General features: G+C 44.1%; 1 protein-coding gene across 1 annotated transcript in view; it reads left to right on the top strand.

The window, feature by feature from the left end:
* Positions 1-15908, top strand: part of WDFY4 (WDFY family member 4) — a 442717-nt gene that overhangs the window by 370171 nt on the left and 56638 nt on the right. The window contains exons 51-52 of the mRNA XM_038744298.1: positions 4595-4748; positions 15026-15117. Of these exons, the coding sequence (XP_038600226.1) occupies positions 4595-4748; positions 15026-15117 (246 nt within the window). The remainder of the gene's footprint in view (positions 1-4594; positions 4749-15025; positions 15118-15908) is intronic.

Genomic DNA, 15908 nt, shown 5'->3' with positions numbered 1-15908 from the left:
GAGCACTGTACTAAGCACTTGGGAAGTACAAATCGGCATAATATAGAGATGGTCTGTACCCAACAACGGGCTCACAGTCTAGAAGGGGGAGACAGACAACAAAACAGAAAAAGTAGATGGGTGTCAATACCATCAGAATAAGTAGAATTATAGCTATATATGCATCATTAATGCAATAGAGTAATTAATATGAACAAATATACAAAAGTGCTGTGGGGACTGGGAAGGGGTAGAGCAGAGGGAGGGAGTGGGGGTGATGGGGAGGGGAGGAAGAGCAAAGGAAAAGGGGGAGCTCAGTCTGGGAAGGCCTCTTGGAGGAGGTGAGTTCTCAGTAGGGCTTTGAAGGGAGGAAGAGAGCTAGTTTGGCGGATGTGTGGAGGGAATCTGATTATCTTGTATCTGTCTCAGTGCTTAAAATAGAGTCTGAAATACAGAAAGTGCTTAGCAAATGGTGCTTAGAACAGTTTTTTTCACCTAGTAAGTGCTTAACAAATACCATTAAAAATACTATTAAAAAAGGGAGGGTTTCTTTTTAGGATGGGGATACCTAGGCATGCTTGAAAGCAGTGGGGAAGGAGCCATTGGAAAGTGAATTGTTGAAGATGACAATCAGGGAGGGAAGAAGAGGAGGGGGCAAGTGTTTTGATGATGTGAGAAGGGATTATGGTCAGAAGCATAGGTGGAGGAAGTAGAAATTGAGAGAAGACAAGAGATCTCTTGAGATACTGCTGGAAAGGATGGGAGAGTCACAGAGGCTGGAGGGAGAAGGGACTGTAGGAGAGCAGGGATGACATTAGTGGGACAATACTTAATGGTTTCAATTTTCATTCATTCATTCCATAGTATTCATTGAGCACTTACTGCATGCAAAGCACTGTACTATATGCTTGAGAGTACAACGCAACAACAGAAACATTTCCTGCCCACAATGAGCTCATGGTCTACAGGCGGAGACAGACATTAATGTACATAAATAAATAAATTACAGATATATACATAGGTGCTGTGGGGATGGAAGGGAGGATGAATGAAGGGAGCAAGTCAGGCAGGGCTATGCAGAAGGGAGTGGGAGAAGAGGAGAGGAGGGCTTAGTCAGAGAAGGCCTCTTGGAGGAGATGTGCCTTCAATAAGGCTTTGAAGAAGATGAGAGCAATTATCTGTCTGATATGAGGAGGGAGGGCATTCCAGGCCAGAGGTAGGATGTTGGCGAGAGGTCAGTGACTGGGTAGATGAGATGGAGGTACAGGTGAGAAGGTTAGCATTAGAGGAATGAAATGTGCGGGCTGGGTTGTAATAGGAGAATAGCGAGATGAGGTAGGATGGAGTGCTTTATAGCCAATGGTGAGGAGTTTTTGTTTGATGCATAGGTGGATGGGCAACCACTGGAGTCTCTTGAGGAGTGGGGAAATATGATCTGAACGTTTTTGAAGGAAAATGACCCAGGCAGCAGAATGGGTATGGACTGGAGTGGGGAGAGACAGGAGGCAAGGATGAGAACAAGGAAGCCGACACAATAATCAAGGCAGGTTAGGAAAAGTGCTTGCATTAACTTGGTAGCAGTTTGGATGGAAAGGAAGGGGGGGATTTTAGCAATATCGTGAAGGTAGAACTGACAGGATTTTGGGATGGGTTGAATGAAAGAGAGAAGACAGGAGAGTGAGACAGGAAGGATGGTGGTGCCATCAACAGTGATGGGAAAATGAGCGGGAGGATAGAGTTTGGGTGGGGAGATAAGGAGTTCAGTTTTAGGTACATTAAGTGTGAGGTGGCAGGAGGACATACAAATAGAGATGTCTTTTATTGACCAAGTGTGTGGCCAGATCATTAAGAGCAAGTATTTGGGGGGCACAGGGGTTTAAGGAGGGAGTTAAACATCTAATAATAGTAATGATAATAATAATTGTAGTACCTGTTAAGCTCTTACTGTTTGCCAAGCACATTCTAAGCCCTGGGTAGATACAAGCTAATCATACTGAACACAGTCCCTGTCCCACATGGGACTAGCAGTCTTAATCCCCATTTTACAGATGAGGTAACTGAGGCCCAGAGAAGTGAAGTGACTTGCCCAAGTTAACACAGCAAACATCTTTGCTGCGTGGCTCAGTGGAAAGAGCCCGGGCTTGGGAGCCAGAGGTCATGGGTTCTAATCCCGGCTCTACCACTTGTCAGCTTTGTGACTTTGGGCAAGTCACTTCACTTCTCTGGGCCTCAGTTCCCTCATCTGTAAAATGGGGATTAAGACTGTGAGCCCCACGTTGAACAACCTGATCACCTTGTATCCCCCCCACCAGCGCTTAGAACAGTACTTTGCACATAGTAAGCGCTTAACAAATGTTGTTATTATTATTATTATTATTATTATTATTATCATTATCTTCCAAACCCAGGATTGGAACTCATTACCTCTGACCCACAGGCCCACACTATTTCCACTAAGCCATGCTGCTCCCCAGATCTGAAGCAGCTGTCCCAGACAATGCACATGGGAGTCAATAAAGGTGACCCTGATCCCCTCAACTTGCTCCAAAGGTTTAGCTTAGTGGAAAGAGCACAGGCTTGGGATTCAGAGGTCTGGAGTTCCAATCCTGACTCTGCCATTTGTCTGCTATGTGACCTTGGGCAAGCCATTTCCCCTTTCTAGACTGTGAGCCCACTGTTGGGTAGGGACCGTCTCTTTATGTTGCCAACTTGTACTTCCCAAGCGCTTAGTACAGTGCTCTGCACACAGTAAGCGCTCAATAAATACAATTGAATGAATGAATGAATGAAAGAATTTAACCTCTCTGTGCCTCAGTTTCCTCATCTGTAAAACGGGGATTAAAACTGTGAGCTCCCCATGGGACAACCTGACTACCTTGTATCTACCCCAGCGCTTAGAACAGTGCTCGGCACATAGTAAGCTCTTAACCCCCCTTCTAGACTGTGATTCCATTGTTGGATAGGGACTTTATCTGTTGCCAAATTGTACTTTCCAAGTGCTTAGTTCAGTGCTCTGCACACAGTGAGCACTCAATAATATATAGTAAATATATAACGAATACCATAATAATAATAATTATTATTATTATTATTAATGTATTTCCTTCCATTTCCCTGTGCCCAGGTACACTGTGCCTGAACCCCAGAACCTGGCATGCACTTGAAAATCAATCAATCAATCAATCTATCAATCTATCAATCAATCAACAGTGTTTGTTGAGCACTTCGTTTGTGCAGAACACTGTACAAAGTGCTTGGGAGAGTACAATACAACAGAATTAGCAGATAAGTTCCCCGCCAATAAGGCGCTTACAGCCTGGAGGGGGAGACAGACATTAATATGAATAAATAATTTATAATATATAATTTAAAGATAAGTAAAAATCCAACATAGAGGCCTCTGCTGCCAACTCCATACTGAATGGGGCGCAGATTAGATGAAAAATTGATTGCTTAGGTTAAACTGGACAGCTGGCTAAACTATACTCCATATTGTATTGTTTATCTTTTACAAGGAGCCTTGATGTTATCGTCTACTCTCCCAAGCACTTATTACAGTGCTGTCCATACAGGAAGTGTTCATTGAATAGGATTTATTGACTGAATTATGGATGTGAGGATCTCTTTGATAAGAGACAGAGCAGCAATGTGGCTGAGTGGAAAGAGCACGGGTTTGGGAGCCAGAGGTCATGGGTTCTAATCCCAGTTCGGCCACTTGTCATCATCATCAATTGTATTTATTGAGCGCTTACTGTGTGCAGAGCACTGTACTAAGCACTTGGGAAGTACAAGTTGGCAACATATAGAGACAGTCCCTACTCAACAGTGGGCTCACAGTCTAAAAGGGGGAGACAGAGAACAAAACCAAACATATTAACAAAATAAAATAAATAGAATAGATATGTACAAGTAAAATAAATAAATAGAGTAACAAATATGTACAAACATATATACATATATATATATATATATATGTCAGCTGTGTGACTTTGGTCAAGTCACGTCACTTCTCTGGGCCTCAGTTACCTCATCTGTAAAATAGGGATTAAGACTGTGAGCCCCAAGTGAGACAGCCTGATCATCTTGTATCTGCCCCTGCACTTAGAAAAGTGCTTCACAAATAGTAAGTGCTTAACAAATACCATCATTATTATTGTTAAAAAGAACAAAGGGCTGGGAATCAGGGGATCAGAGTTTGAGTCCCTCCGTCACGTTTTGTGAAGTAGAGTGAGTCACATAATCTTTGGGCCCCAAAGGGGGTAAGATCAACTGTGAACCTCATATGGGATAGAAAGTATGTCCAACCTTGTATCTAGCACATAGTTAATCAATCAATCAATCAATCTTATTTATTGAGCGCTTACTGTGTGCAGAGCACTGTACTAAGCGCTTGGGATGTACAAGTTGGCAACATATAGAGACAGTCCCTACCCAACAGTGGGCTCACAGTCTAGAAGGGGGAGAACTTAGCACTGGACAATCATCATATTTTATTAAAAAGAATCATCACCCCCTCCATCTCCTGATGCCAAATAAGCGTTGTGTGTTGCTCCTGTCTGTATTTAGAACAGTGCTTTGCACATAGTAAGCACTTAATAAATGCCATCATTTACAGGGGGGAAGTTTCGACGTGGCCGACAGGATGTTTCACAGCGTGCAGAACGCTTGGGAGTCAGCATCAAGAGAAAACATGAGCGACGTGAGGGAACTGACCCCAGAATTCTTTTACTTGCCAGAATTCTTAACCAACTGCAATGATGTTGAATTTGGTAAGTAGACAAGAACCAACTGGAGCTTAGAGAATTCATCCAGGCAACTTTCGAAATGATCCCTTTAGATGGATTCGGCGGGGAAGCAGTGTGGCTCAGTGGAAAGGGCCCGGGCTTTGGAGTCAGAGATCATGGGTTCAAATCCCTGATTTGCCAAGTGTCAGCTTTGTGACTTTGGGCAAGTCACTTAACTTCTCTATGCCTCAGTTTCCTCATCTGTAAAATGGGGATTAAAAAACTGTGAGCCCCATGTGGGACCCCCTGATCACCTTTTAACCTCCCCAGTGCTTAGAACAGTGCTTTGCACATAGTAAGCGCTTAACAAATACAATCATCATTATTATTATTATTCGGCTCAGTATGAACAAAAGATTTTTCAAGAAATACGATTTACTCCAGCTTGCCACCGGGTGGCAGCACAAATATAGGCATCATCATTCATTCATTCATTCATTCAATCGTATTTATTGAGCGCTTACTGTGTGCAGAGCACTGGACTAAGCGCTTGGGAAGTACAAGTTGGTAACATATAGAGACGGTCCCTACCTAAAAGCGGGCTCACATTATCATCATAATAACAATAATAAAATAATGGTGGTATTTGTTAAGCACTTACTATGTGCGAAGCACTGTTCTAAGCACTGGGGGATACAAGGTTATCAGGTTGTCTCACGTGGGGCTTAGTCTTAATCCCTATTTTACAGAGGAGGTACAGTAGAAAGAGTATGCACTCTTTCCACTGAACCATGCTGCTTAATAATAATAATAATAATAATAGTAATGGTATTTGTTAAGTGCTTACTATGTGCCAAGCACTGTTCTAAGCGCTGGGGTAGATACAAGGCAATGAGGTTGTCCCACGTGGGGTGCACAAGTCTTAGTCCTCATTTTACAGATGAGGTAACTGAGGTACAGAGAAATTAAGTGACCTGCCCAAAGTCACACAGCTGATAAGTGGCAGAACAAGAATTCGAACTCACGATCTCTGACTCCCAAGCCCAGGCACGTTCCACGAAGCCATGCTGATTCTCTCTTTTCTATGTCTAGGAAGACATCTTGAAGCAAGAATTTATACTTATTTCATTCAGTCATATTTATTCAGTGCTTACTATGTGCAGAGCCCTGTACTAAGTGCTTGGGAAGTACAATTCAGCAACAAATACAGATAATCCCTGCCCATAATGAGCTCACAAGGTCTGAAAAGAGAAGCAGCATGGCTCAGTGGAAAGAGCCCGGGCTTTGGAGTCAGGCGTCAGGGGTTCGAATCCCAGCTCTGCAAATTGTCAGCTGTGTGACTTTGGGCAAGTCACTTCACTTCTCTGTGCCTCAGTTCCCTCATCTGTAAAATGGGGATGAAGACTGTGAGCCCCCCGTGGGACAACCTGATCTCCTTGTAACCTCCCCAGCATGTAGAACAGTGCTTTACACATAGTAAGTGGTTAATAAATGCAATTATTATTATTATTATAGCATCTTGGATGCCACTTTGGGTAATTAGCCCTTACTGAACTCTTTTCTAGCTGTTTCAGCAATGTATCATTAGGATACCTGGATATGGGTTCTAAGAGTTGTTTAATCACCACAGATTTATTCATTCATTCATTCAATCGTATTTATAGAGCGCTTACTATGTACAGAGCACTCTATTAAGCACTTGGGAAAGTACAATATGGTAATAAAGAGAGACAATCCCTGCCCACAACGAGCTCCCAGTCTAGAGGTTGGGGGGGGGGGGGGGGTGCGGAGAAACAGACATCAATATAAGTAAAATTACAGTTGTGGAGATGGGGGAACAAGGGAGAGGAAATTGCAAAGGAACCTTGGACACCTTCTTTTCCTCAGGCATCGACCTTTGACGCTGTCAATGTACCTCAACTCTGCAAGCTACAGAAGCTAAAATGGGCAGTCCTGCCCCAGTTCCCCAGCGTAGCAGGGAAAGTAGAAATGCCTTCAGCAGCTGCTGTAACTATCATTAATAAAACAACAGTCTTTACTGAATGCCGACTGTAGGCAGAGCAATGTATAAAGAGCTTCCGAGAGTACAATAAAATGGGTAGACAAGTCCCAGGGCCCTCAAGGTGCTTTCCACAAAGTGTGGGAGTTGCAATCAATCAATTGATCAATCAATCACTAAAATAAATTATAGATAGTGCTACCACTCCCAGTGAGAATAGAGTCAAGCCAGCAGCTCACTCCCTCCCAGGTCAGGTGTCTTTATTCTCATTCTCTGCCAGGAGTATCCCCAAGGCCTTAAACTATGCAAACATCGCCTGCAGATCGGGGCTTTGTCAATTTGTCCATGAATATATTCCGCCACGAACCACCCCAAGCGGGCACAGTCAACCTCCCCTGTCCCTCCATTCATTCATTCATTCAATCGTATTTATTGTGCGCTTACTGTTTGCAGAGCACTGTACTAAGCACTTGGGAAGTACAAGTTGGCAACTCCACGAGAGAGTCCTGCCGTGGCCTGCTATGGGTCATGTGGTTGTCAATCCAATTGCGCAGCCCTGCATTGGTTGCTGTGCTCAGAGTCCACTGCTCCTCATGGGGTGCAAAGGAGTCATCATCATCAGTCGTATTTATTGAGTGCTTACTATGTGCAGAGCACTGTACTAAGCGCTTGGGAAGTGCAAATTGGCAACATATAGAGACAGTCCCTACCCAACAGTGGGCTCACAGTCCATCATCCTGGCCTCAGTGCCACCAATGTGACTTGGGTCCAGGCTGAAGTTGTTGGGGGAGCGAATTGGGCAGAAGAAAGGTGCAGAAGCCAGATTTCTGCCCGACTCCAAGGAGCAGGGGGTCGAGCTGCCCGGGGTTGAAAAGCAGAGGCTCAGGGTGGCCTTTGGGAGCCTTCATTTCAGGACTGAGTAATAATAATAATGGTAGTAATAATAATAATGATGGCATTTGGTAAGCGCTTACTACGTGCAAAGCACTGTTCTGAGCACGAGAGTACATACAAGGTAATCAGGTTGTCCCAAGTGGGGCTTACAGTCTTTACTCATTTTACCAATGAGGTAACTGAGGCACAGAGAAGTTGAGTGACTTGCTCAAAGTCACACGGCTGATAAGTGGCAGAGTTGGGTTTACAGCCCACGACCTCTGACTCCCAAGCTTGGGTTCTTTCCACTATGGATCTGGAGGGAGGTGCTAGGGGAAAGTTGGGAGCAGTATGAAGTGGGGGGCCACATTAGGGGAAGGGAGGAAGGGGAACTGGGCTGGAGTTGGAGCTGATGGGAGGAGCAGGGGAGCCCTTTGTTGGGTAGGGACCATCTCTATATGTCGCCGACTTGTACTTCCCAAGCGCTTAATACACTGCTCTGCACACAGTAAGTGCTCAATAAATGCGACTGAATGAATGAATGCTGGTAGCGATGGTGGTGATGATAGCAACGCTGGCAACTGCTAACTCAGAGGGGCCTGGGCATGAATGGGCTTACTGTTTGCAAAGCACGGTACTAAGTGCTTGGGAGAGAAAAATATAACAACAAACAGACACATTCCCTGCCCACAATGTTGATGACATTATGAAGGTGACATTTTTCATTACTGCACCCAAACCACATTCTGAATATGTCATATTAAGGCAATGGTAAACCACTTCTGTATTTTTACCAAGAAAATTCAAGGGATAAACTACCAGAACAATTGCAGGTGGAGAATCGGACGTTCTGGGAAAGATGTGTCCTGAAGTCACTGTGGGTCAGAAACAACTCGACAGCGTGAGACAAGACAGTGTGCAGAGCACTGTACTAAGCGCTTGGGAAAGTACAATATAACAGACACCTTCCCTGCCCACAACTATCTTACAGTCTAGAAGGGGTGATCTTAGTATAAATAAATGAAATCACAGATATGGACATAAGTGCTGTGAGGCTGGGAGTGGGGAAGGATAAAGGGAGCAAGTCAGGGCAATGTAGAAAGGAGTGAGAGAAAAGGAAAGGGGGGCTTAGTCAGGGAAGGCCTCTTGCAGAAGACATGCCTTCAATAAGCTTTGGAAGAGGGAGAGAGTCATTGTCTTTCGGTTATGAGGAGGGAGGGCGTTCCGGGCCAGGGAAAAGATGTGAGCAAGAAGTCAGTGGTGAAATAGATGAGTTTGACGTACAGTGAGTAGGTTAGTATTAGCGTGAAATGTGCAGGCTGGGTTTTAGCAGCAGAGTAACGGGGTGAGGAAGGAGGGGGCAAGGTGATTGCTTTTAAGATGATAGTGAGGAGTGTCTGATGCGGAGGTGGATGGGCAACTACTGGAGGTCCTTGAGGAGTGGGGAAACATGATTTAAACATTTTTATAGAAAATGATTTGTAGAATCCCTTGTGGGACAAGGCCTGTGTCCAACCTGATTAAGTTGTACGTATCCGAGTGCTTGACATATAGTAAGAATATGCGAGTGCTTACATATAGTAAGCACTTAACAAATCTAGACTGTGAGCCCGTTGTTGGGTTGGGACCACCGTTATATGTTGCCAACTTGTACTCCCAAGCGCTTAGTACAGTGCTGTGCATACAGTAAGTGCTCAATAAATACGATTGAATGAATGAACAAATGCCAAAGGAACAATTATATTATTATTATTATTAGAGATTAGAAATGAATGGGAGTAGGACCCTGGAGGAAATGTGATTTTGAAGGGCTTTGAAGAAGCGAGAGAGCTTTGGTCTGTTGGGTAATTGGCCTACGTACGGACCTGAAATGGCCCATAATGCTGCTTGTTTGTTGTCTGTGCACTTGGATCTGTGACCTTTGGGCATTTGATATTCACCCCACCCCCAACCCAAGAGCAATGAGGTACATATCTATAAGCTTCATATTATGAATTTTTTATATAAATGTCTTTGTCATCATCATCATCATCATCAATCGTGTTTATTGAGCGCTTACTATGTGCAGAGCACTGTACTAAGCGCTTGGGAAGTACAAATTGGCAACATATAGAGACAGTCCCTACCCAACAGTGGGCTCACAGTCTAAAAGGGGACACAGTCTTGTCCCCCGTTAGACTAAGCTCATTGTGGTCTGGGAACATGTCTGCTAATTCTGTTTATTGTACTCTCCCAAGTGCTTAGTACAATGCTTAGTACAATGCTCTGCATGCAGTAAGCACTTAATAAATACCATTGATTGATTGATTAATTGATGGTGGCAAAAGCCCAAAGATATAATTTTGAACATTGATGTTTTAATCATTTGACAAGTAAGGCACATGGAAAATCTTGATTCTCCCACTGAATTCTTCTACGACCTTTCACAGGATACTAGTAACTTCAGGTAGGGACTATTATATCCCTGGACAGCTGTGAAAGATCAACTAAAATCAGCCTTTTCCATTCAACAGCCCACAAATCAGCTTGTGCATGTTACTTGTCTGTGGTCATAAAATGCTTTGGGATCCTGTGAACTGAAAAATCCATGTATATGAAAGACCACTCTAATTATTGCAGTTATGAAATGCCTATTGCCACAGTCAACACTTTGAAATATATTTAATATACAGAAGTATATAGATATAAATCTAATTGGAAGAATCTGGTACAGTGGTACGCACTTGGATGAAAAGGGAAAAGAAACAATATTTATTGGATATTTTTGCCTTGTTTGCTGGACATTTCTGCTGCCCCAGGTTAAGCTTCTTTCCATGGCCTACCTGATTGGGTAAGCTTTTCTACTCAGCAAATAACAATAAAACTTCACGGTAAAGGAAAAAATTGTTAGGTACCACTGTCCAATAGCCAAAGTGTGTTTAATGCCCAAATGCCCTTCATTTGGGGAAATGAAGCCAGGTTCACCATTCTTAGATAATTCCTAGATTCTGTGACAGCTTAAAGGCTCCCAGGGGGCTCTGGCAGCACCATCCTCTAAGGCAGTCTTGGAAGAGCTGACCTGCTGCCCAGGTAGCAGACAATGACCCTCTCTCCCCATCCTTAAAGCTTTACTGAAGGCACAATTCCTCCAAGATGCCTTCCCTGACTAAGCCCTCCTTTCCTTCTCCCACTCCCTTCTGCATCTCCCTGACTTACTCCCTTTCTTCATCCCCTTTCCAAGCCCCACAGCACTTTAGTGTCAGGTCTGTAATTTATTTCTAGCAATGTCTATCTCCCCCTCTAGACTGTAAACTGATTGTGGGCAGGGATTGTATTTGTTTATTGTAGTATTATACTCTCCCAAGGGCTTAATACAGTGCTTGGCACACAGTATGTACTCAAAAAAATACGATTGAATGAACGAATGAATGAAAGGTAACCTCAGAGGGGGTGGACCAGCTCAGGCTGACCTCCATTTGGGAAAGCCCGTAAGGACTGTGTAGGTTCTGTTCCCAGTCCAATTTTCTTGTAAGCTCCAGAATAGAGTGGGAGAGTCTGGACTGACCTAGTGCCCTCTGGAGCTTCACCAGGCTTCATCTTAGAATCATCCCTGCTCTAGACCCGGAACACCCAACTAAAATGGGTCATGTCTTGCCCAGATCCTCCTGGGTCACTCTAAACCACTCAAACTCCCCATACACTCCCATTCATTCCTTCATTCCTTCATTCAATCGTATTCATTGAGCACTTACTGCATGCAGAGCACTGTACTAAGCGCTTGGGAAGTACAAGTTGGCAACATATAGAGATGGTCCCTACCCAACAACGGGCTCACAGTCTAGAAGGGGGAGACAGACAACAAAACAAAACAAGTGGACAGGTGTCAAGATGTCAGAACAAATAGAATTAAAGCTAAATGCACATCATTGACAAAATGAATAGAATAGTAAATATGTACAAGTAAAATAGAATCATAAATCTGTCATAATAAATCCCATGTTCCCACGCATTCATCAGTTATAATGAGTTTACTTCCCAAACTGGAACCAACTCAAACCGATATCTATTGAAATGCCAATCCATCCCCCTGCATCAACATTAAACCAAATTTACTCCTTCCTCCACCTTCACCCACTCTTTCACCCTCCTCTGGCCAATTCCTTCCTCACCGAAAAACAGGTACCAGAGCCGAGATCCTCAGAGATCATCTTTGATTTATACCTCTGTGACCAAGAATCAAGTACAATTTAGCCCTGAGGTTGATTACTCTCAGGATACAAATCTTTTCCGGGTGATGTTTCAGTCCTAAACTAAACAATATTCTGGAAAGCTGAGAAGGACCACAGCTCAGGACTGAACATCAGTTACATAAGAAGGTTAATAAGTCAAGGAAGAAGACGAGTGATGTCTGACATGGACATTTCCATGTGAAAAGCCACCCCTGTAGATCAGCCCAGATTAGGGCCCAACGCACATGACCTGACAGTATCAGAATCTCATTATAGGCTGGCAAAGTTTAGAAGAGAAACAGGAGCAGCAGGAAATGCCAGGGCAGAGAATTTCCATAGGTGTCCATTCTTCCAGAAGGCACTTGTAAACTTGAGTGTCTTCTGCATTTAGGTGAAATGCAGATCTGATGTAATCAATCAATAGTATTAACAATAATAACAATAATAGTAATAATGATATGGTGTTTGTTAAGTGCTTACTATATTCCAGGCACTGTACTAAGCACTGGGGTGGATACAAGCAAATTGCCTTATACACAGTCCCTGTCCCACCAGGGGCTCACAGTCTTGATCCCCATTTTACAGATGAGGTAACTGAGGCCCAGAGAAGAGAAGTGACTTCCCCAAGGTCATACAGCAGACAAGTGGTAGAGTCAGGATTAGAACCCATGGCCTTCTAATTCCCAGACCCGTGTTCTGCCATGCCATACTGCTTCTTGCCATGCTGCTGCTGCTGGTATTCATCGCATATTTACTGTGTGCAGAGCACTGCACTGGGCACGTGGGAGAGTACAATGCAACAAAGTTGGTAAACACATTCCATGCCTGCAATGAGCTTTCTCAGTGCAGAAAGCCTATTTGAAAAAAAGGAAAATTGTTGAGTCTGTGCGTGTTTAATGGGGAGAGTTATTCTGTGGAGCTAAGAAGCTAAAAGTTAGAATTACTCTACCCACGGAATAACTGGGCTTTAACTAAAGCTCAATCACAGAAGAGACACTGCCATTAAGAGTAAAGACTCCCCCTTCACTGGTGATTATGGGTGTCCCTGGTGTTGAGGACTATTTACACCCCAGGCTCCAGGGCAAAAATGTCCTCTCAAGTTGCCTGGCCTCACCAAGCATCCTGAGTTTAGTTCAGTTTATTTTCATTTTAACCAAATAATAATGATGGTATTTGTTAAGCACTTACTATGTTCTAAGCACTGTTCTAAATGCTGGGGTAGATAAAAGGTAATCAGGTTGTCCCATGTGGGACTCACAGGCTTAATTCCCATTTTACAGATGAGGTAACTGAGGCACAGAGAAGTTAAGAGACTTGCTCAAAGTCACACAGCTGATAAATGGTGTGGCCAGAGTTAGAACCCATGACTCCCAAGCCCGTGCTCTTTCCACTAAGCCATGCTGCTTCTCTATCCAAGCACACTCCTTCCTTCAGCATGGCAAGTGGAAAAAGCCCAGGTTTGGAAATTAGAAGACTCGGGGGTTAATCTGTCACAAGCCTCAGTTTGTACCAATCAGGACTTTCCTGCACCGGGGGAGTCACGGTGACATTTAGCAATAATAATAATAATTATGGCATTTGTTAAGCACTTACTATGTGCAAAGCACTGTTCTAAGTGCTGGGGGGATACAAGGTGATCAGGTTGTCCCACGTGGGGCTTACAGTGTTAATCCCCATACAGATGAGGTAACTGAGGCTCATAGAAGTTAAGTGATTTGTCCAAGTTCACACAGCAGATGTGGCAGAGCCAGGATTAGAACCCATGACCTCCGACTCCCAAGCCTGTGCTATTTCCACTGAGCCGTGCTGCTTCTCTAGAAGTCAAACCACCCCTCTGATCACCAAGGTTACTGTGGAAAGTTTTTTGCTTAGTTTCACCAGCGTGCAAGGGAGTGACACATGCACACATTCACTCATTCCACTCCACCAAGGGTCCAATGCCAGTCTGTGGTCAAAGGAGCCCGTTCTGCCGATGCTTCTTCTTTCTGCTTCCAGCACTTAGAACAGTGCTTTGCACATAGTAAGCGCTTAATAAATGCCATTATAAAAAAAAAAGTGCTGCTCTCTAGCTGCTTCTCCTGCCTCTGGGTGCCTCTGTGTCCCTCTGATCGGCTTTAGGCATGGCAGCTGTGGCTCTTCGTGGTGGGCGTTGATCGGTCCAGGCCCGTGACTGGGTAGAGCAGGGAGAGAAAGCCACATCTCCCTCATCCTCCGCCCTCACAGGATGGCAATCACCTGTCTCAGGTAGAGCCCATCAGTTGCCATCAGCAGTCTCTTCCTCACAAATAGTCACTAACAAGGCAGCTTTTTGTGGGCTCACCACAAATCTCAGCTCTGCCACTTTCCTACTGAGTGACCGTGGGCAAGTCACAACTTATCTGTTCCTCAGCTTCCTCATCTGTAAACTGGGGTTGAAAAATCAGTCCTCCCCCTTAGACTGAGACTCCTATGTGGGACAGGGACTGTGTCTGAACTAATTATCTTCTATCCACCCTAATCCCTAGCAAATAGGCGCTGATCAAATGTCTCAATTGTTATTATTATATAAGGTCACATCTTCTCCAAGAGATCTTCCCCAATTGAGCTCTCTTCATTCATTCATTCATTCAATCGTATTTATTGAGTGCTTACTGTGTGCAGAACACTGTACTAAGCGCTTGGGAAGTACAAGTTGGCAACATATAGAGACGGTCCCTACCCTACAATGGGCTCACAGTCTAGAAGGGGGAGACAGACAACAAAACAAAACATGTGGTCAGGTGTCAAGTCATCAGAATAAATAGAAGTAAAGCTAGATGCACATCATTGACAAAATAAATAGTAACTATGTATAAGTAGACTAAATAGAGTAATAAATCTGTACAAACATATATACAGGTGCTGTGGGGAAGGGAAGGAGGTAGGGTGGATGGGGTGGGGAGGGGGAGAGGAAAAAGGGGACTCAGTCTGTGTCATCTATGCACTTGGACCTGTGACCTTGGTCATTTGATATTTACCCCACCCTCAATCCCAAAACACTTTTGTACATATTTGTAAATTAGATATTATAAACTATTTATTTCTATTCATGTCGAATCCCCCCTCTAGACTGTAGGCTTGTTGTGGACAGGGAAAAGGTCTAGCAACTCTGTTGTATTCTCCCAAGCAATTAGTACAGTGCTCTGCAGGTGGTAAGCACTGCTGAATAAATAGCTGATGATTGACAATTTTTCTGGGGTTATGTTTGTCTGTGTACTCTGCAGGCCGCATGCAGGATGGAACAGTCCTGAGTGATGTTCTCCTTCCTCCATGGGCAGAAGGAGATGCTCAGAAGTTCATCAGCCTGCACAGACAGGTCAGTGTTCATCCCACCTTGCCCCTGAGGAGCAGCTCAGCATTGGAAGCCATCCCTTTGAATCCCAAGCATCAGTGGGGCCTTTCTCCAGATGCTGCCTTTCTCAGGAGAAATTAAAATGGTTGGATCCCTTTCATCACTTCTCCGGTGGAAGTAGGAATGGGAGGTTGGGACATGTGTTCTGACCTCCTGGTGATGGAAATTGAATCTGTTACTTTTTCCTCATCTAAGCCTCGCTTCTGAACCTTGGGCTGGACTGAAACTTCGGGCTTGGAAGAGTGATCTGGTGTCACTTCAAAGGACATTATGCCTGTCAGCAAACACCCAGGCTTAGATGTCCCTTTGGCGTGGCTTCTATTCAGCAAAGGAGACACCGGTTTGAGAGCTGGAATCACTAGCATCTAAGGGGATTTGACTTGTGTTCTGTCTTCCTGAGGAGATAAAAAGTCCTGGTCATAAAATAACTATGGGAAAGCTAGCTTTCATAATAATAGTTATTGTATTTGTTAAGCACTTACTATGCCCTAAGCACTGTTCTAAGCCCTGAGGTAGATACAAGGTAATCAGGTTGTCCCCTGTGGGGCTCACAGTCTTAATCCTCATTTTACAGATGAGGTAACTGAAGCACAGAGAAGTTAAGTGGCTCACGCAAGGTCACACAGGAGACAAGTGGAGGAGCTGGGATTAGAACCCATGTCTAGAGAAGCAGTGTTGCTCAGTGGAAAGAGCCCGGGCTTTGGAGTCAGAGGTCATGGGTTCAAATTCCAGCTTCACCAATTATCAGCTGTGTG

The sequence above is a fragment of the Tachyglossus aculeatus genome, chromosome 3, assembly GCF_015852505.1.
Source record: "Tachyglossus aculeatus isolate mTacAcu1 chromosome 3, mTacAcu1.pri, whole genome shotgun sequence".
Classification (NCBI taxonomy): domain Eukaryota; kingdom Metazoa; phylum Chordata; class Mammalia; order Monotremata; family Tachyglossidae; genus Tachyglossus; species Tachyglossus aculeatus.
The sequence above is the reverse complement of the archived record's forward strand: the minus strand, read 5'-3'. Positions and strand labels throughout refer to the sequence as shown.